The 20960-nt window shown below is 43.7% G+C and overlaps 3 protein-coding genes across 4 annotated transcripts; all 3 read right to left on the bottom strand.

Moving 5' to 3' along the window:
- Positions 1–95: 95 nt before the first annotated feature.
- On the bottom strand, positions 96–10119 carry vars1 (valyl-tRNA synthetase 1). The gene is made up of 29 exons (XM_070967344.1): positions 10005–10119; positions 9107–9462; positions 8881–9024; positions 8568–8769; positions 8358–8473; positions 8150–8225; positions 7850–7950; positions 7632–7759; positions 7355–7519; positions 7170–7251; positions 6971–7090; positions 6208–6316; positions 5937–6116; positions 5671–5795; positions 5438–5541; positions 5168–5326; positions 4582–4672; positions 4340–4445; positions 4111–4181; positions 3636–3761; positions 3430–3534; positions 2856–3003; positions 2520–2647; positions 2076–2231; positions 1711–1935; positions 1480–1591; positions 891–1066; positions 374–523; positions 96–292 (listed from the first exon to the last, which is right to left on the bottom strand). The coding sequence occupies exons 2-29, from the start codon at positions 9458–9460 to the stop codon at positions 224–226; spliced, it is 3828 nt and encodes a 1275-aa protein (XP_070823445.1). The 5' UTR covers positions 9461–9462; positions 10005–10119; the 3' UTR covers positions 96–223.
- A 973-nt stretch (positions 10120–11092) lies between these two features.
- LOC139334464 (uncharacterized) lies at positions 11093–15111 on the bottom strand. The gene is made up of 3 exons (XM_070967353.1): positions 14510–15111; positions 12779–13684; positions 11093–11985 (listed from the first exon to the last, which is right to left on the bottom strand). Exons 1-3 carry the CDS (start codon positions 14822–14824, stop codon positions 11470–11472), a joined length of 1737 nt encoding a protein of 578 aa, XP_070823454.1. The 5' UTR covers positions 14825–15111; the 3' UTR covers positions 11093–11469.
- A 1170-nt stretch (positions 15112–16281) lies between these two features.
- On the bottom strand, positions 16282–19570 carry ino80e (INO80 complex subunit E). 2 transcript variants are annotated; one of them, XM_070966501.1, is made up of 8 exons: positions 19462–19570; positions 19095–19177; positions 18914–18984; positions 18783–18835; positions 18551–18632; positions 18065–18182; positions 17647–17745; positions 16284–17104 (listed from the first exon to the last, which is right to left on the bottom strand). In XM_070966501.1, the coding sequence occupies exons 1-8, from the start codon at positions 19487–19489 to the stop codon at positions 16898–16900; spliced, it is 741 nt and encodes a 246-aa protein (XP_070822602.1). In that variant the 5' UTR covers positions 19490–19570; the 3' UTR covers positions 16284–16897. The 2 variants fall into 2 exon arrangements, with proteins under 2 accessions (XP_070822603.1, XP_070822602.1); XM_070966502.1 differs by lacking the exon at positions 17647–17745 and having other exon boundaries at positions 16282–17104; positions 19462–19520.
- Between the last annotated feature and the right edge of the window lie 1390 nt (positions 19571–20960).

Here is a 20960-nt window from a genome sequence, read left to right as displayed (position 1 = left end):
TCATTACTTGATAAAAGTGTTCGACAAATTGCACAGATATACGGGAGACTTAGCTTAATAGATTGCCTCAGAACAATACACTGCGGAAGACAATCCTCTGTTCTAGGAGCTTTATTGAATTCCCTCCACACTACGATGACTTTGGAAAATGAATGTGAAAATTAATACATTGACATGAAAAAAGTGGAAATAAGTCCTGATTTGCATAACGCTAAGGGGAGAGTTACATCATTTTCCTGAAGTTGTCCATGGCTTCGTTCACTTTTTCGAGTTCGGTTTGGCTCTGCCGCAGCTGTGGAGAAAAGGAAGTAATTTACCAAGAATGCACATCCGACACCCCGAGAAATACTGCGAATCAATTTCTTTTTCCCACCTTCTCAGCATCCTGCTCCTGCACCTTCACTGGCACCTTCTCCTTGTAGTCACTCTTTTCCATCTTCTCTCGCAGTTTCTCCATTTGTTTCTCCAAATCACCTTTCTTTGTCATCAGCTTAGCCACTTCCTTCTCTACATCGATGAGACCCTGGGGGAATTAGAGGAGGTGAAGTGAAGATAAGGACAACAGTTGTAAATTAGGATCTTGTTATTTCAGGTTAGCAGAGGAGGAACACAGGAAAAAAAAAAAAAAAAACTCAAATTCAAGCAGAGATCACATTTAGCTGCCTTGATTACCAGGTAGGTGGCGTGCATTCATGCTCTTAGACTTTTCAGATAGTTTTGTAGCTTGTCAAAACAGAATCAGTGAATTTAACTGATTTGCAACTGTAAGAACAAGCAGCACGTGGCAAATATCACCTCATCCTGTGTCTACGGAAACTGAAACAAAACCAGGACTAATGTATTCACACATCTGAGAGATGCCAAACAAACAACACATTACCCGCTCTCACCTTGAGCATAAGGTTGACAGTGCATCTGTCAGAGGAAATGGCGACAGCACAGCCCTCTGGGACGAGCTGATTGGCTGTCAGAGGGATGATGGCCTGAGAATAAGACAAGGTCTGAATCTGCAGAGTGTACTTCTGCACCAGAGACACGGTCGCAGCGTCGATGCACTGGAGGTAACCTGAGAGGAATGGGCAAATTACAGTTTAACCAATTAGTTATTTTAATTGGTGGAAAAAGTATTCAGGTCCTGATGTATAAGCAGCAACACCACAAAGTAAAAATATTCCATTTCCAATAAAATTCCAGCATTCAAATTCAAACATGTCAAAAGTAAAAGTATAATATTTGCATCTGAGATTCAGTTAGTGGAAGTATAGAGTAGCAAAAAGGGAAATAATCACATGAAGTACAAGTACCTTAAAACTGTATTTAAGTACGGTATTTTCACCACCCATTATATTCATCAGGGGAAGAGTGTGAACTTCCTCCAGCGTTTCAGTGAATTTCTCATCCAGATACTGAATATTTGGCCTTACGCCAAGATTTACTTCAGAGTAACTTCTCTAAGTTTGTTCATTTGTGCCATCTTACAGTCCGCTCTGGTCTTGGTCAGGTTGTAGTCGGCCCTCAGTGAGCGGATGGTCTTCACCACGCTCATCATGAACTCCATGTCGCGGTCGACCTCCTCACTGTGCCAGCAGAACTGCAACCAATCACAGAAAGGCGTGCGGCTCACAAAGACAGAAGTAGAGCAACACAATACAAACGCGTACATCAGAGAGTTTCCTTTTAACGAGCCTCATTTTCCCTCCCTTGTCTCACCTCCTCGGGTTCAGGGTAGGATGTGACACTGATGCTGGGGGGGTCACACTGAGGTCGTCGCCGTGGCAACCTCTGGTAGAGCTCCTCGGTGACGAAGGGCATCAATGGAGACAGGAGGCGAAGACCGACTTCTAAACAGGTGTAAAGGGTCTGTCTGCACACCAGGGCCTGTCTCTGGCTGCTGCTGTCCTCCTCTGCTTTGCTGAACACTGGTTTCACACTTTCCTGGAGGACAAGAGGAGCGGGAGGGAAGCGATGAGGAACAAGTAGTGGAATCTGTTTTGATCTTGAGTACACAGCCTTATGCAAAATCATTTACGTCTTATAATCCATTGCAGACGATTGGACTCCTCTGTGGCTCTTACCAGGTAGACGTCACAGAGCTCGTACAGCCAGAAGTTGTAGATGGCGGTCGTGATGGCTGGGAAGTCGTAGGCCTTGAAGCTGGCATCACACTGGCCAACAGCAGCACTCAGTCTAGACAGAATCCACCTGTCTGACACGCTCTCCTCTCCACACAACTGAGAGGATCGAATGACGTGTAAGGGAGGAAATGTTGAGATTCAGTTAACACGACTTCTGTGCTGCATACCTCCCGAATCTTAATGTGTACATGTTTCTGAATACAAAGCAGGGCAGCATGCAGGGAAACTAAAGCCCCCAGACAAAAAATGCTAATAAGAAGACAGCTTGCTAAACATTTACTTGGTCAAAATACGGTAGATGCATCACTGGATGAATACAAATAAGCATGGAGCAGTCTTTGTTTATGTTCTCAGAGTGTCCTTTATCTTTTCCCCTGGTCTCACCTGGGCTTTCTCTGTTGGTACAAAGTTGTCTCCCAGTGTCTTCATGGCAAACTTAACAGCGTTCCACAGTTTGTTACAGAAGTGACGGTAACCCAGGATGCGGTTGACATCCAGGTTGATATCCCTACCTGGGAGACAAACGCAGGAATAAATGATCACTGCAGTATCTATTAAAATAGATTTGTAACAACTGGCCTTGCACTGACAGGACTGTAATGCCTTTTATTCCAGCGTTTTGATGCATTTTATGAATTCAAGGTTGAGATGCAGGCTGTGGGCCAATGGAGGCGCAACAAGAGAGAGAGGGAGAAAAACAAAAAAGACAAATGGGTTCACCTTGGCTAGTGTAAGCACACAGGGCGAACCGGAGAGCATCTGTGCCGCACTCTGGGATGCCATTTGGGTAGTCTGACTTCTGGCCCTGCTTTGCCTTCTCCACCTCCAGTGGATCCAAGTTGCTCTCCGACAACTGGGCATGAAGACCCTAGAAGGTAGGGGGATAGGGAATGAGTCACCATTTGAAAACCAAAATAATGTGTTCAACAATTGTCAGCATGAAAATGAGAAATCCCTTCCAACCGCTTGATGTTTTAATCGGGCAGGCAGAAAAGGACCTTTAAAGGAAGTACAATAAGGGTAAAGTGTAGTTTACTACAAGTCCTCCAGTGCCCTCTAGAGGACAGGTCTGCTTCATCTGACAGAGCAGTCTCAACCTTGCTGCTGAGGAGATTGATGGCCTCAATAAAAGCTTGTTGGAAGCAGAAGAGGGTGCTTAATAAGGCTTACATAAGAATATAGGCCTCGGGGGAGCAATGAGTGTGTGGTGTCCACGTAAAAGACAACCCAATGAGAGGAAAGACTTTATGTATGCATGTATCTGAACATGCATCAAGGTGTGATTAGGCCTTACCTCCAGGGAGATCCCTGTAATGACGTCCAGAGGGTCGATGACGTTGCCCAGGGATTTGCTCATCTTCCTTCCATGGGCGTCCCTCACCACTGCATGCAGATAAACCTGGGAAGGAAAAAAAAATGTCCTGTCATGTCCTGCTAATAACATTAACATCTTATCCTGCTGTGTTATGTTCCAGTTTTGGCAGTTTTGATTGGTCTCACCTCTTTGAAGGGCAGCTTGCCAGTCAGTTTGAGGCCCATCATCACCATACGAGCAACCCAGAAGAACAGGATGTCATGGCCCGTCTCCAGCAAGGTGCCGGGGTAGAACACATTGAGGTCCTGGGTCTAAAGGTGTTTGTGATGGAAATGCATGAACATACTGAGGCAACAAAGCAGCACTGTTTAAAAGTCAGAGTCTGAGGTACAGCGACACAGGCACAGACTGATTAATTAACTAGAAGGACACTCTGAGTGCAGGCCTCCACCAAGGCCGACAGTCCCCTCTGCTATGATGCAAATCTACAAACTGTACGATCGATGTCATTGCTGCTTGTTTTTGCACAATTGTGGCGATGTTACAATTGCACTAGTTCTCCTAGTGCTACTAGTTTTTAGCTTTCTGTAAATGTGTCGGCTGCTAAATCAAAAAGTGGTGTTTGTGTCAGTAGAAAGGTGGTTGAGCTCCGTCTTTTACCTCATTAGGCCATCCGAATATGGAGAAGGGGAAAATGCCAGACGAGTACCAAGTGTCCAGAACATCCTCATCTGAAACACAGGAACCAAAGTTACCTAATCTGTATGAATATGGAGCAGCATTAATTAAATTAGGTGAATGTGTGTCGCAGCAAAACATGAACAGATTAGATCACCTTTAAAATAATTGTGGTAGTGACACTGCTAAATTGAAAGCTGTTCAGTCTCACCCTGTCTGAGAGAGATTTTGTCAGGAGACACGTTGAAGCGCTTTGCCGCTTTCTCTCTGGCCTCCTCCTCCGATCTCCCACTCACCCAGTAATGACCGTCCATGTCCTGGAGGGGGAAAAAAAATACAAAAAGGGTAAATAAATAAAAGAAGAAGGCAAAGAAATGCTGAATAAGGGACACAAATAGCTTTCATCTGTCATCTGAAAGCCTCCGGACCTTGGCAGCAGCGGCATAGTCTTACCTCTCCTGGTTTCACGGAGGCATCATTGACAGTGACAAAGTAAGCAGGAATACGGTGACCCCACCACAGCTGCCGGGAGATGCACCAGTCCCTGAGACGGAGACGGACGGACGGATGAAATGGACTCATTACACACTTGATTGTTCCAAATGATCAATTTCTATAGCTGAAACGGTTAGTTGGTTAATCGATTCACTGATGTGACAGAAAATTAACGGGCAGCTATTCTGATCATTAATTAGATATTTTGTCACACGTAACTGCCATACAGTCTCTGATTCCAGGTTCTCAATTGTGATTTGCGGATATTCTTTGCCTTATGGGACAGTTAATGATATGTTTTTGGGTTTTGGACTGTTGGTCTAAAAACAAGCCCTATTTTCTGAAATTTTTTACACAAAAATATTCATCAAATAGTCAACAATCAGCTTTACTTGTAGCTCTACTATTGAGATATTCTTTAAAAAGAACACCAGCATATTACCCGATACGTCAACATTCAGTTTTCAACATTCAGAGCAGTCAGTGATAACGCTGTCTGTCATAAACAGCCATTAAAGGGCCATAACTGCTTGGAAGTAACTACCTGATGTTGTCCATCCAGTTGAACCAGGTCTTGAGGTGGTGATCAGGGATGATTTTGAGCCGTCCCTCCCTGACGGCGTCTGCAGCCTGCTTGCCCATATCTGTGCAGCTCACATACCACTGCGGCTTCATCAGCGGCTCCACGATGTCCTTGGAACGACTGATAGGGTAGATACACAATGAGGCTTAAAGGATGAACGTGAATAGGGTGAAACGCTCAAAAACACAAATAACCTCTGTTCCACTGATGCACACATGAGCCTCGCTTTACCTGCAGACTGGGACGACCATAGGGTTGTCTTTGATCTCTTTAAACTGGCCTCTGTCCTTGAGAGCCTGCAGCACTGCCTTCCTGGCCTCAAAACGCTTCATCCCCTGGGGTAAAAAATGAAAAAAAATTAAGAAATAAAACTACAGCAAGCAAACTGTGAAAAAGCCTGACTTTTAGTGTCACGGTGGAAATGCAGGCACGGCGGGGGGAAGGGCGATAATGAGATACTGTACCAGGAAGGGGGGAGGCACGTTAATGAGCAGGCCATTCTCATCCAAGATGTTGATGAAGGCCAGATTGTGTCTCTCTCCAACCTCGTAGTCATTATGGTCATGGGCTGGGGTGATTTTGACAGCACCTGAACAGAAAATGGTGCGGAGGGACAGGAGAGGCAGGGAGAATAACATAAGTGGCCTGGCTTAATGACTTGTTATGATTAGTTATTCTGAGCACACTGCAGACCAACAGGCAGTTTGTCTCCTCCAGTAATCATGCCTACCTGTTCCAAAGCTCATGTCCACAAAGTCATCGAAGACAATCGGCATCTTGCGGTCACAGAAGGGGTGCAGCACCACTTTTCCCTTCAAATGCTGATACCTGGAGTCAGCAGGGTGGACAGCTACAGCAGTGTCTCCCAGCATAGTCTCAATACGAGTTGTTGCCACAATCACTTCCTCGTCTAAGGAGCAGAAAGAGATGTAAACAACAGTGATACTGAGGTGGCACACGGTGTTCAAAATATTCTGCTGTCTCTCTCTGAGGTTGCGTACCTGATCCGTCCACCTTGTAGGCGAAAGAAACCAAAACTCCAAACTCCACTTTCTCTTTGTAACCAGGCACAGGCAACAGAGTTCTGCCAGTGAGCTCCTTCTTATCCACCTGCAAACCAAACAAGAGATTTAATCAAGAGAGCACAGCATGTCTGGATCTGTCGCCATCACAGCCTTATAGCAGAGTTAGCAAAGCAGGCGTGATAGCATTTGCTGTGAATATCATATTAAAACTTTTTTCAGTACCTTCAATTTCTGAGAATAATTACAATTTCCAAAGGAGAGCAATTTCTTCTCCAATTTCTAAGGATTATTTTCAGGCATTTTTGCCGTTAATAGGCAATACGCAGTCGGGAGCCAAACGTGAAATGTGGGGAGGGGGGGTGAACAAATGCTCCCAGCTGGAGTCGAACCAGGGACACTGCAGGCTAGGCTAATTTCTAATTTCTTGAGTAACAAGTTACTCAAATAAATCAGTGTTTCATTTTGTCTTAATTCAAAAAGCCACGCAAAAACATTGCTTGGATAAAAGACAGCGTACATTCACCAAAATTAAAGAGTCAGAGAGTTAAATCTGGAAATATTTAGATAGAAGAATGTAAACCAAGAAAACTTTCAGCGTTTCACCGATTACACATAAATACTCTATCAGTCATTTTTTGTTTAAACACACCATCTTAGTATTTTTGGTTAAAGCTCAATGAATGCAGAGTGTAAAACTTTTAATCACTCTAATAAGATGTCATTTAACCAACACACTTGCCTCTATGTCAGAGATGGCAGAGTTCAGTGTGCAGGACCAGTTGACCAGCCTCTTGCTCCTGTAGATCACTCCCTCATCATGCATGCGGATGAAGCTCTCTTGAACTGCATTGGAGAGTTTCTGGACAGAGAAATGGGAAAAGACGTGAGAATGAGAGACATCTCCACAGATTGTGTTCAAAGTAGTTCAGAAAACTCACAGGGTCCATAGTGAAGCAGGCTCTGTCCCAGTCCAGAGAGGAGCCCAGCTTCTTCAGCTGGTGGTAGATGCGGTCTCCCTTCCTACAAAGACACAGGGGCTTAGACATCACTGTGTCTTTGTTCCAAGATTTATCCCAGCTGAAATCTCGCACATCTCCGCTTTGCTGCTACTTCATTCACTCACTCATTCTTCCATTTCCAGACTTCCTGGATGAAGTTTTCCCTGCCCAGATCGTGACGGCTCATACCCCTCTCCCTCATCAGCTTCTTTTCCACCACCACCTGGGTGGCGATGCCAGCGTGATCGCAGCCCGGGTTCCACAAGGTGGTCTCACCTCGCATCCTGTGCCTGGACGGACAGAAGAAGCACACACGTTCAAACACACGACTTCCAGATCACAGCGACATAAATCCCATGATGCAAAAAGCATCACTCAAAATATGACTTGAATTGTAGTTACCATCTTGTCAGACTGTCCTGAATGGCGTTGGTGAGGGCGTGACCCAGGTGAAGTGATCCAGTCACATTCGGTGGAGGGATGCACATCATGAAGATGCCACGAGGGTTCTGCTCACTAATAGACTTCCTCTGCAGAATGAAGTGAGGGAGACAGGCATGTTAATGGGGGCTAAAAACACCAAAATGCTGTAATATAGAGTGAGGGGAGGGCTTCCCTACCCCATACTCAGGCTTGAAGAATCCCTGCTTCTCCCACCACGGGTACCAGGCGGCCTCCACATACTGAGGACTGTACGAGTCAGGAAGCGGGCTGATGACATCTGACCCCAGAGGAGAAAGAGAGAAAGGTTGACATACAGACCTGAAGCTAATCCCAATAAAGGATGATACAGGTATTCATATATTTGAACCTCGACCATGAAGAATAATAATTCTGAATGACCCTGAAGTCCAAACATTCACCACGTATTCTTAATCTTCTGTTACAAGAGAAAAAAAACAGCCACACAGATCAAGCACCTTTTTTCTCCCCAGGGAGAGTTGGGACATTGTATGTGATCACTCCCAACTCCTTCTTTTCTGGTTTGGCCTTTTTCTAAAAGAGAAAAGAAAAGCACAACACATGAGACCTGATGGCAAGTGATCTTTAACCTATGCAGAATGGCTTTGCTGTAGCCATGTTTGTGTTTTTCAAAGCTGCACCAAAGAAGCTGTTAAACATCCACACCTCTGTTTGTGGCTGCGTCTTTTTCTTCGCCTCCATTTCTTTCTTCTGCTGGAACTTTTCCAGCTTTTCTCTCTTCTTAGCTTCCTTCTTCAGCTGGGCTTCTGTCTTTGGTGGGCCTGAAGGAGGAAACATAAAGACAATCACTTACTGTAAATACGTTTACACACAAAAAAAAGCGTATTCGTGAACTGTTGCGCAAGACTTCCTGACCATTAGCTGTGGAATCGGCAGAATCAGCAGCAGGACTGGCAATAGCAGCTTTCGCAGCAGCGTTCGTCTTTGGTGTAACCGGCACCATCTTCTCACACAGAGCGACCTTCCCCAGCACCTTCAGGAACTGTGGCTGATTTATGCAGGTCGTGAACCACCTGGTAAGGTTGATCAAGATGTTCCTGTCTGATGGCTCCAACACCTAAAAAGAAATCATACGTAATCCGACTGTGCTTGGTTTATAGTGCAGTCAAGCACTGACGGGTAGACAATCAGCAACGATGTGGGAAAACTTGTAAGACAACATACGTACATATTTAAAAGGTAGAAGAACCGCTGTAGCTACAGCCATATCAGCCAGGGTCACACTCTCCCCGACCAAGAAGGTTCTCGGTTCCAGCACTTGATCAAGAACCTTTAGAACACGCATCAGCTCTGCACGGGAACTCTGCTGGAGCTGAGAACACACAACAAGTCAGAAAACCTCCCAATAACACATCACACACAGGTCCAGGTAAGCATTTGGAGTCTCCTCTCACCTTCTTGTCCACTCCCATCATCCCCATCAGTGGAAAGATGACAGCACAGGACACCGGGGTGAGTTCATTCTCTACAAAGCTAAGCCACTGCCACACCTGGCTCTGCTGCTTCGTATCAACACCAGCCCTCTTCCCCTGTAAGGCCAGGTACCAAGACACAGCACTGGCCCCGCTCAGGACGGAGTCACCTTCCCCAGCGCCCAGCACCAGGGTCGGTCTGGAGCGAGCATTCAGGGATGCAGGAGGGTCCTCTGTGAGGGTCCTCGGGCAGGAGGATGGACAAAACTCTGCAGCAATGAGAGCCAGAAGGCTCCTGAAGTCATCAGGGTGAGGGGACACATAGAGAGTGGCCATCTCTGGTGGACACACAGAAATGATAAACATATTCAGAACTGCTTTTCACTTCTGCATATTTCCTATCAGTGAGAAGCAGCAAAACAAGTATGCCTGCCATGCTATCAAAGCCTATTTGTACCTGTCTGACAGTGAAGGAGAGGGTGTGTTTACCAGGCATATCAGTTCATGTCAGTGTCACTCAAAACTCACATCTACGGTACGGTTAACAAAAACTAGTCTAAACGTATTCAAAAACTAGTATACTAGTATGCTTTTATACTAGTAATATCGACGATTTAAACGGCCAAACGACGGCTATGTTAGCTGGTTAGTTGTTTCTCTTTCTGCAGCGCTGGTCTTTGCCACCTGTACGAAAAGTCAATGCAAACAGGCTAGTTAGCTTTGGCTAATCAGACAAACTAAAAGTCGAGTTTTGTAAGTGCTTGCTGAGCTTCACGTGTGCTGACGGAAGATGCCATCGTTTAAAATTCGCTTTAAAGTTAGTGTTTAATAAAGTTGTGGTTTGCTGTTGAAAATGTCATGTTAAAGTAGTTCTCCTTACCTTTGAATGAACCAGAAAGAGACGTCAGCTTTAGTTAGCATACACAGCAGACCCACATGAGCCCCCCTGCGCCTCTCTACCGTCTGATGCAACGACAGCCTGCTACGGCTTCCGGGTTTCACGCGCTGCTTCCGCCACAAAACGGAAGTCTATGAAATGTTTTATTTTTTTCATTCAATGATGGTAAAAGTATACAGTTTATTAAAAACGTAAAGTCATAATATATAAAAATAATTAAATACTCAAGATTCAGTAAAAGTACTAAGGTATCATCAAATGTATCTACCGCAATATATGCCAATTTATTGTTAGATACTTAGTTACTATTAGCATTGCATCAACATATAAGATGTATTTAAATATTGTGACTTGTTGCAATGGAGCCAATTTTAACTACTTTATACAATGTTGGGTAGACACATGTGTAGCAAAATGTCCTATATCATAGACTGATATTATGTTCAGTATGCAAAATCCTAATCTGTACAGGAACTATAGCTGTCAGATTAATTTAGTCGAGTGTAAAGTACAATATTTCACCCCGAAAGTTGTGGAGAAGAAGCTCAAAGTGTCAGAAAATGGAAATACCCAACTAAAGTAAAATAGCCCATCTCAGAAATGTACTTTAAGATAAGATATACCTTTATTAATCCCACATTGGAGAAATTATAGCCCTTGAGCAAAAGTAGTTAGTTATTTTCCACATCTGAAAAAAGTAGCAATACCACAGTGTGGAAATACAAGTAAAAACTCTGCATTAAAATTTTTACTGAGGAAGAAGTCTGATAAGTATTGTCAGCTAAATAAACAAAGAGTACCAAAAGTACTCACTATATCGAATGCACTCTTTATTACATGTTATTATGGTATGTATATCTTGTATCTTAATTACATTATTGAGTTGTTATTATTATTATTGATTCCTTAACATGTAAATTACAATCTTGATAGAAATATTGACATACAAGTATTGCTTTGTTTTTTTTAGAGAAAAGAAAAGAGAAAGAGAAGAGAAAGGGGCAGAAACAATGTTGTTCTGTCTTATTGTGAAGGGGGGATCATTTCCATTACACAAGCACACACAAAGTACAATAAGCCAGCATTTTCCTTTATTCAACTGTACATCTCAGCAAACATTCCTCAGAACAATTATCAAACAAGAATTATGTGAATAATTACATCCGAAAGCTTTGCACACAGTGTTTTTTCAATCACAGTTGGGTCGAATACAGCAGATAATTGTACAGCCAGCCACAGTGAAGTGTGAGACCTGCAGTGGACTGAAATGATGATTCACTAAATTTGATTCAGTGAAATACAATCATTCTATAACAACTAAGGCATATTGAATAACATCAAATTGAAATTCCCCCCCTTCTCACACTCTTATGTGTGAAAGAAAGTCACAAACCAAAAATGGAGAAAACATTTGAAAAAGCTGGAGTCTGGACTTTTCCTCCACTTTTCACTCTGACTCCTGCCCAAAAGCTGCTCTCACAGCACCGATGACTGTATCCACCACCCCCATTACTAACCCCCCTCCCATCCTAAACACATTACCCACCCCATTGCCACTTCTCCATGCCAGCCTCCCAAACCCCCCACCTACAGCTTTCGCCTGACCCCCCATCTCAGACATCACCGTGCCTACATACCCCTCGCTTTGTTCCCACAGCCGCCCTCCAAAGAACTTGGTCACCCACCAACCATTATCCAACGCACCACCAAATATCCCCACTGTGTCTCCAGCCAGGGTCCCCACGCCTGTGACCCCAGTGTGGCAGCTGTTTAGGAGGGCCCCCACCATGGAGGAGGTGCAGTAGTAGGTGCTGAAGAAGCAGGTTTCCCCGATACCCAGTAGCATTTCAGCAGCTGAGCCCATCCAAGACAGGAGGTCAGAGGTCAAGAGGTGGAGCAGGGAGAAGGTATCTCCAGGAAGGGCTGACAGAACTCCAAGGTCTTCCTGAAGAACGTAGGTCACCTGAGGCAAGATAAGACAAAATATCATGTTTTAAGTGAGATTTAAAAAAAGCGTGAATAATGAAATGACAGAATGACTCGAGGGAATGTAATGAGTTCACGGCTCCTCCAGGCCTCACTCCACATTCCAGTGTCTGGGAGGAGCAAAGTGCACTGAGGAGATTTTTTTAAACCAGTTTGAAAACTGAACGTGTTAAAATGTCACTGGTTTCACTACAAACTTACCACACTGAACTAATATCTCAAAGGTTCATTTCTAAAAAATATCTAGAAAAGACTCAAATGAAACGACCAACCAGTGATTCATGATATCTTTCTCTGTGTTTTTTTTTTTTTGTCACATTTAGCAAACTTTGTCTCTCGTTATTTTTACTCACATTGTAAATAAATGATTATCCTAATTTTCCTGTATTTTGCCTGTAATTGGTCAAATTACAACATACCCAATTTTATACACAAAGTTCACTTATAAGAGTGAAAACAGTTGTATGATGTTTTGAGTCGTTCTGGACGAGCTTCTAAAGTCTGACAAAATTACCCTGATGATGTCATCAGGCAGGCTGTGTGGAGTGAGAGTTATGGGAATTGTAGGATCCCGTATTTTTGGAGCCTGATTAAACGTCAGGACATCTCAGCCTCTGCTGCATTGATTTTGCCCAAAGATGCACAGTAGTCAGAATAGTGGACAGAGCCATTGTTTTTTTAGCCTCATGGAGGTGTCGTGTTTCATTGCCGGAGTGCACCTGTAAGTGTAAAATAAAACTATGTTTACATGGTTCAGTCACTTGTATTACCTGTCCAGGTAACTGTGTGATTGTGGAAAACACAGGACACAGAGGAGCTTTAAGGATGGACATGGCAGTGGAAAGGATGCAGACCAGAGTGCTGCGTGAATTTGTGTCTGTCTCTTGTTCATCCACAGTTTCATGTTCAGCTGAGGACTCGGGGGACCCTGATCTGACAGCTCCTGAATGTGTCACATCCCGCCGCCCTTCACTGCCACTCTCTGAAGATTGTGTGGCATCTGCAACATCAGCCCCCGCTGGCTGAGCATCAACACCAGCCACCTGTTCTCCAGCAATCAGTGCCTCCCTGCCTTCCTTAATGTCCTCATTTGGATCTTGGCTGGTCGTATCTGCACCAACCTCCTCTCCTTCAGTGACTCCACCAGCAGTGTTCGAATCTACTTCATTACCTCCTGCGTTTTCACCAGTAAGATCCGCATCCAGCTTTTCTGTATTGTCAGGGAGCCCCTCGCTGTGAAGACCCACTGTGATTCCAACAGCTTCCCCATCTGCCCCTCCACAGCCGTCTGAGAACAGCTCCGCCGCTCCAAGCATTTCCTCCAGCTCCTTCATGCTCACTTGCCTCTCCCCTTCCCCTGCCTCTCTGATTAACCCCACACTGAAGCTACTCTTTCCCTCGGGGGCAGCACAGCACACTGCAGACCACAGCGGCTTCGTCTGACACTCCTCGTCTCCATCCTCAGCAGCCCCGAGACCTCCCACCCCAGTCAGGATGTAGAGATCACCCCCTAAAGTGCTGCACTGGGGAGTGATGCTTGACTGGACCAGTGTTGTGATTGTTGAGTCCCATTGTTGAAGCAGGGAGTCTGTGGGCGAGACAGGATTAGAAGGATCTCCGCCTAGTCTGAGAAGGGCTGGCACTGCTACTTTAATGTTGTCTTCTTCTTGCTCTGTCTGACAGAAAAAAAACATCAAAAGCAAGCGTTAAAGTATGACTGCAATAGAAATTAATACCCTCTGTATTACCTTAAGGCAGCATTTTCAAACATGAATCAGTACATTTTATTTAATTGATCATTTTCAAATGTAAAGAAGTGTCATATTAAATAACCCCTTTTAACATTTGAAAAATAGGAAAATGTATTGCTGTTGTTTTATTGTAATTGTATGCCAACAGTCTCTCAAATATTAAATTACCAAAGTTTAATGTCTATATGTAATGTTTTCGAGTAAAGGTATCAATATAAGCCCCCCACCCCACCCCCAAAAAAGCTGGTGGAGCTAGTTTTAAATACTGCAATTATATAAGTACAATTATCTAGTTCAGTCCACTTGTACTGGACGAGTCATCACAAGAATCAGAGGAGTCATGAGAGAGTAGAAGAAAATAACTATGTAGGTTTTTTTATATATATAATCTTTACTTTTTGTAAAATATTGCATACTTTTTGCTAAGTATAAAAGGGAAATATCTTTTTGGTGGAACCACTAACAACTCATAGATATCATAGGTACCAAATTCTTTTTTTTTTTTTCTAAGAGGTCACTTCTAAAAATAATTGTAACTATGCAAATTATATACTTAATTTATCTTTTCTTTTTATAGAAAGAAAATCCTTAAGTACAAGTATCTCAATATTGTACTTCAGTAGAGTAAATGTACACCACTGACCTACTGCATGCTGGAACACCAATCTGTGATTTTGCACAGTTCTTTCAGATACCATCATTCAAAAACAGATACTACATCTTTAACAGGCATGATAGCTGTGTTCTTACCACGAGCTCTCCCCCCTCCTCTCCCTCCCTCTCCGTCCATCCGTGGCTGAGATGGAAGGCCGAGCAGACAGCTGTGTCACAGGTCGGTTTGGACAGAGTGGCAAACGCCTGTCCCCCGGGTAGTCTGTGGCAGAGTGGGCGCAGCAGTGGCCCTGCAGAGGCTCCCCGAGGAGGCGTCTGTCTGTAGAAGCAGTGGCTGCAGAGGCTGAAGCCTGGCTCTGAGTTGTCCTCAGCTGGAAGAGACAGGCCTGGGCCCAGCACTGCCAGCAGCCAGACAGCCGCAGCAGCTGCACTGACAGCAGCAGGACACAGCATGGTGGTGGTGAGCTCAGCAAATCCCCCCTCTCTCTCGCACACACAGTCACACAGAGCGAGAGGGAGAGGCTTATAAATTATCCAGCGGTTTCCGTATATAGATGGAAAAGATAAGGTGGCCAAGGTTGGCTGCTGATGGCTTGTTGTTTTCTTCACTCGCTCCTTGTTCTCTCCTCCAGTTCGTCTCCAGCCATGTCTGTCTTCTTTTAATGTCAGCTCTACTCTGAGAGAGTGAATCTGTGTTGCAGGCACAATCTTGCTTACTCCTTCATTTCCCTCTCCCTGACAACCTCGCCCCCTCTGTCAGTTCCACCCTCTTTTGACTCTCCCTCTGGCTGTACCTCCACTTCACCCCACCCTCTTATCCTCTCTATGGTTACACCTTTAACTCCCATTTCAGTTAGGTACACAAACCAAGCCAACACCCATTAAATGCTGTTGATTACCTGTAAGGCTGGATTCCAAGGCAATGGTGGTTATGTTAGTCCTTTGATTGACACACTCATGTCTTCCTTTATTCTTGGTAAAGCTCATTCCTGAAGTGCTGAGTGGCATGAAATGCTTCCATATCAAGAAGCATTTCTCACTTGAAACTCCAGGTAAAATGTGAGTAACCAAACTCTAAATGTAACCATGTCTGTACATGAAATCCTCATTAAAGCTTAATCCTGACAGTGTCAAGCTATGGGTCACTGTCTCACCCAGAGTGCAGCAATTCTTGAAATCTAACTTGCCAGAGAAAAAACACTCCCTTTCATGGCTCACAGATTTCAGCTTGCTTTGCTAAATATTAGAAACAGGCCCGCTGAGACATGTTGGCCCTGACAATTCCTTATAAAATTATTCTGTTGTAAAAAATACAATTTGTAAAGTAATCTAATAACCCAGTCTTGTGCATGTGGGAGAGTGAAGAGAAAAATATCTAGCCCTCTTTTTGACATCTAGAAGAGGTGGAATCCAGCCAGGCTGCCTGCATGTTGCCTAAGAGTTACGACCAACGTGAGCCAAATGTATCCCTGGGCTTCTGTCAAGAGTGCTATCAGGATTCCTTTGCAGAGAGGTCAAGCAAGCCAAACATGCGCAATAACCAGCATGAACAGAGTTTGCATGAACTTTCCTTAGTCATAGCTGTGGTGTTGTGTTGTGTTGTGAATGCTGTCAGTCCTGCACACAATGAGCGCTGCCACAGACTGCAGCATACCTTAGTGACGGAGCACAGCTGTGGAATGAGAGCTTTAGGGTGTGATGTCTTGGGTGGGGCATCAGTCATACTATAATATGTGTTTAACACCGTCTTTGCTTTTAAAACATCTAAAACTGTGCAATGAGAAATATTGTAAACAAGCACCCAACAACCCGAACCACCTGTTTGGGATAAAGTGGTTTCTGCTGCATGCTGTTAGCAGCATCTGAGACCCGACACATTATTTAACTTTAAGCAAGAACCCTTCAGTCATCTGAAAAGAAATGAAAACATTTTACTTTTATTCTCTGACACACACAATGTCATAGGTGCAAAAATAATATATCTCTAGTAACATGAAGTAGCTTTTGAGTTTGTTAATAATTTGAAAAAAAAAAAAAAAGTAACATAGTACAAATGTCAGGTGTGAAAACTACCTGCAAAGAAGATTTAACATTTAAAACATCTATATCACACTAAAACAACTTAAATGACAGTTATACAATGCAAAACAAATGCTGTCTCAATGCAGGAAACACCTGCTCAGTCTGCAGATTGATAGAGTGTTCAGACAAAACATGATCAGCAGGCATCCGAAACTGTGTAAAAAGCAAAGTATCCAAACATCCCAGCAGCCATGGACTTTTCTTCAATACCTGGAAGCTGTTGTTTGTTCTTCTATAACTTAACACGATACTGAGATATTTTTGACACTGACACTGCAATTAAGCAAAAGTCCACAGGGGGGAGCTTGGCTCCTCTTTTGGAAATGTGAAATGGGTGACTGAATACAGACAATACGTTCAGTCCTTCTGTCTCTCGCTCTGCACACACAAATGCACAACCTCTACATCCCCTGCTTATAAATACACATAAACACACACTCAGGCTCACTCATTAGGGATGTCAATGACGAGTTCAGCCTCGTCTCCCTCCCCTCTGTCCTCATCTCCTCTGTCACTGTCTCCATCGCTGTCTCCCTCCTCCTCAGCCGCATCTCCACTAAGCATCTGTCTGGGGACCCAGCTGAAGGGGCCGCTGGCTGCTGGAGGGGCCGCCGTGGATGATGGGTAATTAGCTGCCATTGGGGCAACAACCTGGGAGGCATTTGGAATAAAACAAAATTGTTAGTTATGATAAAGGGATGGAGATATGATGAAGGAACGTGGGCTATGGATGGATGCCTGCATCACAGATATACAGGAGGACACGCATGCAGCATGTACATAAACTTACAGACATCGTGACCGGAAGGTCATTTCAGCATAGAACCAAACTTAAAATGGCTTATGGGACTGAATTTTCTTGAAAAAATGTCCTCGGATGTCACTATTATAAATTGCATTTTGAAAAGAAAAACACTGAGCAGAAACTGTTTATATATCAAAACCTGTCAGCATGACTGTGCAACAAAGTAAAATTAAACAATACAGAGTTTTCCGACTCTCTAAGGAGAACATCAAAGTAGACATGTACTGCTCCCTTGTACTTATGGATATATGCTGTCACAAAAATATAATCTCATGACCTCTGGTGCCATCTTACATGAATGGCACATTCATTCATTTGAGAAGTAAGCAGTATATCCGCATCATCAGAATTATCTCTCAGCATCTCATTTCCCCTTTTCCTCTCTCACCTTCCCCGTGGTCTCTTTCTTGTTTTTAGGTGCCTTTGTTTTTCTCTCTTTCTTCATTCGCTCAGCTGGGGGAGCCAAATACTCTGGTGGGAAGGGCATCTGCCCAACACACACGCAGGCCCCAAATTGCCAAATGACCACACAAACACAGGCAATTTATAAAACAGACACACACACAAAACACAAAAAACACATACAGAAGTATGAGCAATGCATGGACAGTGAAGCCATTGTAAGCATCAAACAAAAACAAAGGAAGAGATAAAACAGACTCATGAATAAAATGATGAACAGTCAAATAATAGAAACAATGCCAAATCAAAAGTGGGATTATGTTTGCCGATGAGGAGATGACGGTGGCAGCAGTGTTACTGTTGCTGGCCGCACTGAGATATAAGGAAGGGATATGGAAACTCACAGTGTTGAGGTAGGGCCCAGAGCCTGACGACTGTAGGGGGTTTACACTAGTGCGGGACAGCAGAGAGAGATGAGGGGAGGATGATGAAGGAAGACACGCCCCAGGACTACTTCTCCGCCTGAAAGGAGTGCACAAGAACAACAGAATTCAACGGGAAGACTTTTTTGGTTGGATGTCTCTAAAAATGACTCTCATTGAAGTCTCAGTTTAGCACAGATAACTCATTATGAATTAGCTGATAATACAGGAGAACTGCACTGTCTGCTCACCCACTTATTTAAGACTTAAACACAAATAATGGCCTGCTGTTGGAGGCCTTCTAATCCTTTACACCCTGACCCCTGAAGACACCATAATTTTAAGCTTTCAGTGGTATACTCCACTACATATACTGCATGTGCACACACATGACCTACTCAAGATACTAATTACACAAACAGCCAGTGGGTCTAATTTCTGAATTTCACGTTAAAATGGCCAACTTACTTCTTTGCTCCATCTCGTTCTCTTTCCCTCTCTCTTGGGCCTTCTCCTTCACTATTTTCTGAAGAAACTGTTGCATCTGAATCTGGAACAAAAAAAAAAAAAACAAGAAAACCTGAGCCAACAGGACAGACGACTGGTTACAGCTCTTATGATAGAAATGACAGCATGCCACAGTCGCACGAACGAACATGTGATTCTTTAGGAGCGCTTTGGGGTGAGGTGTAACACCTACCTGAGGAGTCTTCATCTACCCTCTCATACTGTAGAAGTCTGTCCAGAAGGAAGCTAGATAACAAGTGAGGAACACTGTTATTTACTGCTCAGTGTGTAGTTTAACAAACACGCATTTTCAGGTACACACACCTTTTGTCTCTGGAAACCTTGAGAAGTTTTCTCTGTGCTCTCCTCAGCTCCTCCTGAAAGCATTCCTGTTCCTGCAAAATGGAAACCGAACACAGAATGCGGGAGACATTTAAGTATTTGTGAAATACCGACACAAGACAGCTCAGGAGCGACTGCTCACGCTCAAAAGGAGGATACTCACATAAACAAGAAATTTCAATTTTCGCTTCAGATTTTTGTATTTCCGCTTGTAGTCAACTTCAACGTCCGCTTGACCGTTCATTTCTGAAACACAGCATGCAAACGTGAAACAATGAAACATATCGTCCGCTAACAACTGCGGTTATACACTGGAGGTAGCTTTCGTACTAAAGTCTGCCTGTGAAACGACATAACATTAGCACTGAGGCTACTGTTTGCTAACGTTAGCTAGCTTGTTGGTTAGCTTGCACAGCTAACTCGCTGAGCTCACAGGCCTGTCAGAATATCCACCACAATTTATTTCGAGTATACAGACACGATTTAGACGGTTTGCAACACAATTTCGATCCTTGAAAAACCACTGGTACCTCTGGCTTGAGTCTGTCTGTGCGACATACTCCTGTTTACTTTCGTGACGTCGATTTCATGCGTCGTGATGGGCGGGACGTTCTTCTTCTTCTTCTTCTTCCCTCCATCAACGGTAGTTGGCAACCTGCGCATTCAGGGCGTTATTGCCACCTTCTGCTTCGGAGCGTAACCTACAGCCTGATCCGCTTGACAATGTTTTTGTATTACCATCCTGAATTCCAGCCTTTTTGCATACGTCTTATTCACACTTCCTGACAATGCTCAAATAATCCATTTGGGTGCTTTTCTATTATCTCAAACGCCATTTAAATTGGAATGACAGTATTAATCTGTGGAAAGTGGCCTATTCTTTCCTTGACCTGACTATTTCTAAATGTTGAATTGACTTTTTATTTAAATACAGAAACCTCCCCCTTCTCTCAGTATTCGATTGCTCTGGCCACTCTTCCATCATTTTATTCCAAACTGTTTCCTTGACCTCTGATTTGCTTAGTGGTACTTGTAAATCTACAGCTTTTTTTCCAACCTGTCCGCCTCCTCAGTTCCCCTCAGACCAACATGTGCAGGAACCCACATAAACAGAGCTGACATACTTTGTTGAGCCTGGGACCTACTTGTAACACTTTGAATAAATTATCTTGACAGCAGGAAATGAAAGATTTCAGGCTCTTGACAACTGGAAACGGAATCAGAGCAGATTAAAGTGTTTCCTGGTTTGTTCTCCTCTTTCCACTGCAGAGCCAAGAGTGCTGACAGCACTGAGTACTCTCACAGATCATTTGTTGTACACTTTATTCAAATAACTTTTCTTTCTGAAACTGAAAAAGCAGCTCCAGGTTTCTGATGTTCTGGAGCTTTTGACCCATCTGCATATATTTGTACAGACTGCAAGTTTTGCTCTCTAATATGAAGTGAAAAAGCTGTTAACTCTCCCCTCTCTATGACTTCTTGAGCACCAGCAATGCATATCTATCAGGGGTGTCGAGTGCATCCATGCCTCAGCCTTTGGAAAAACTACTGTCGTGCTGAGCTTGATATTAATAACTCCCAGGTATTCTGCACATTTTTTGCACACCCACCCAAAGCCTGCTCTTTGTCCTCTGCTTGGTTCCCAGCACTCCTGCAATAGCACTATAGAGTGGTGTTGCTCTTCATGTGCTTTGAGCTTAGCCCAGTAGTTCGTCATTAACTGCTTCTTTCTAATATCTAGTGGCGTCTCTCCTGCAAGGACGTGCAGAGCTGGGGTGGGGGTTGTCTGTCTTGTCTAGCGTTGCTGTCTGAGAGCTTGTGCTCGTACCTTATTAAGCTTTTCCAGCAGAGTTTTTGAGGTTAAACCATAGACTACACTGCAGTAATCAAGTGGGACCTTTAATGATTTTTCGTATATAAATATTCTATAAATACAGATAACAGAAGACAAAAAACTAAAGCCAGTATTTCAACATGAAAATGTTGACATGGTGGGGTTTTTTTTTCTTTTTGGTATAATTTAATATAA

Source organism: Chaetodon trifascialis, chromosome 7 (genome assembly GCF_039877785.1).
Source record: "Chaetodon trifascialis isolate fChaTrf1 chromosome 7, fChaTrf1.hap1, whole genome shotgun sequence".
In the NCBI taxonomy this organism is placed as follows: domain Eukaryota; kingdom Metazoa; phylum Chordata; class Actinopteri; order Chaetodontiformes; family Chaetodontidae; genus Chaetodon; species Chaetodon trifascialis.
Note: the sequence above shows the minus strand (reverse complement) of the source record. Positions and strands in the feature narration are given on the sequence as shown.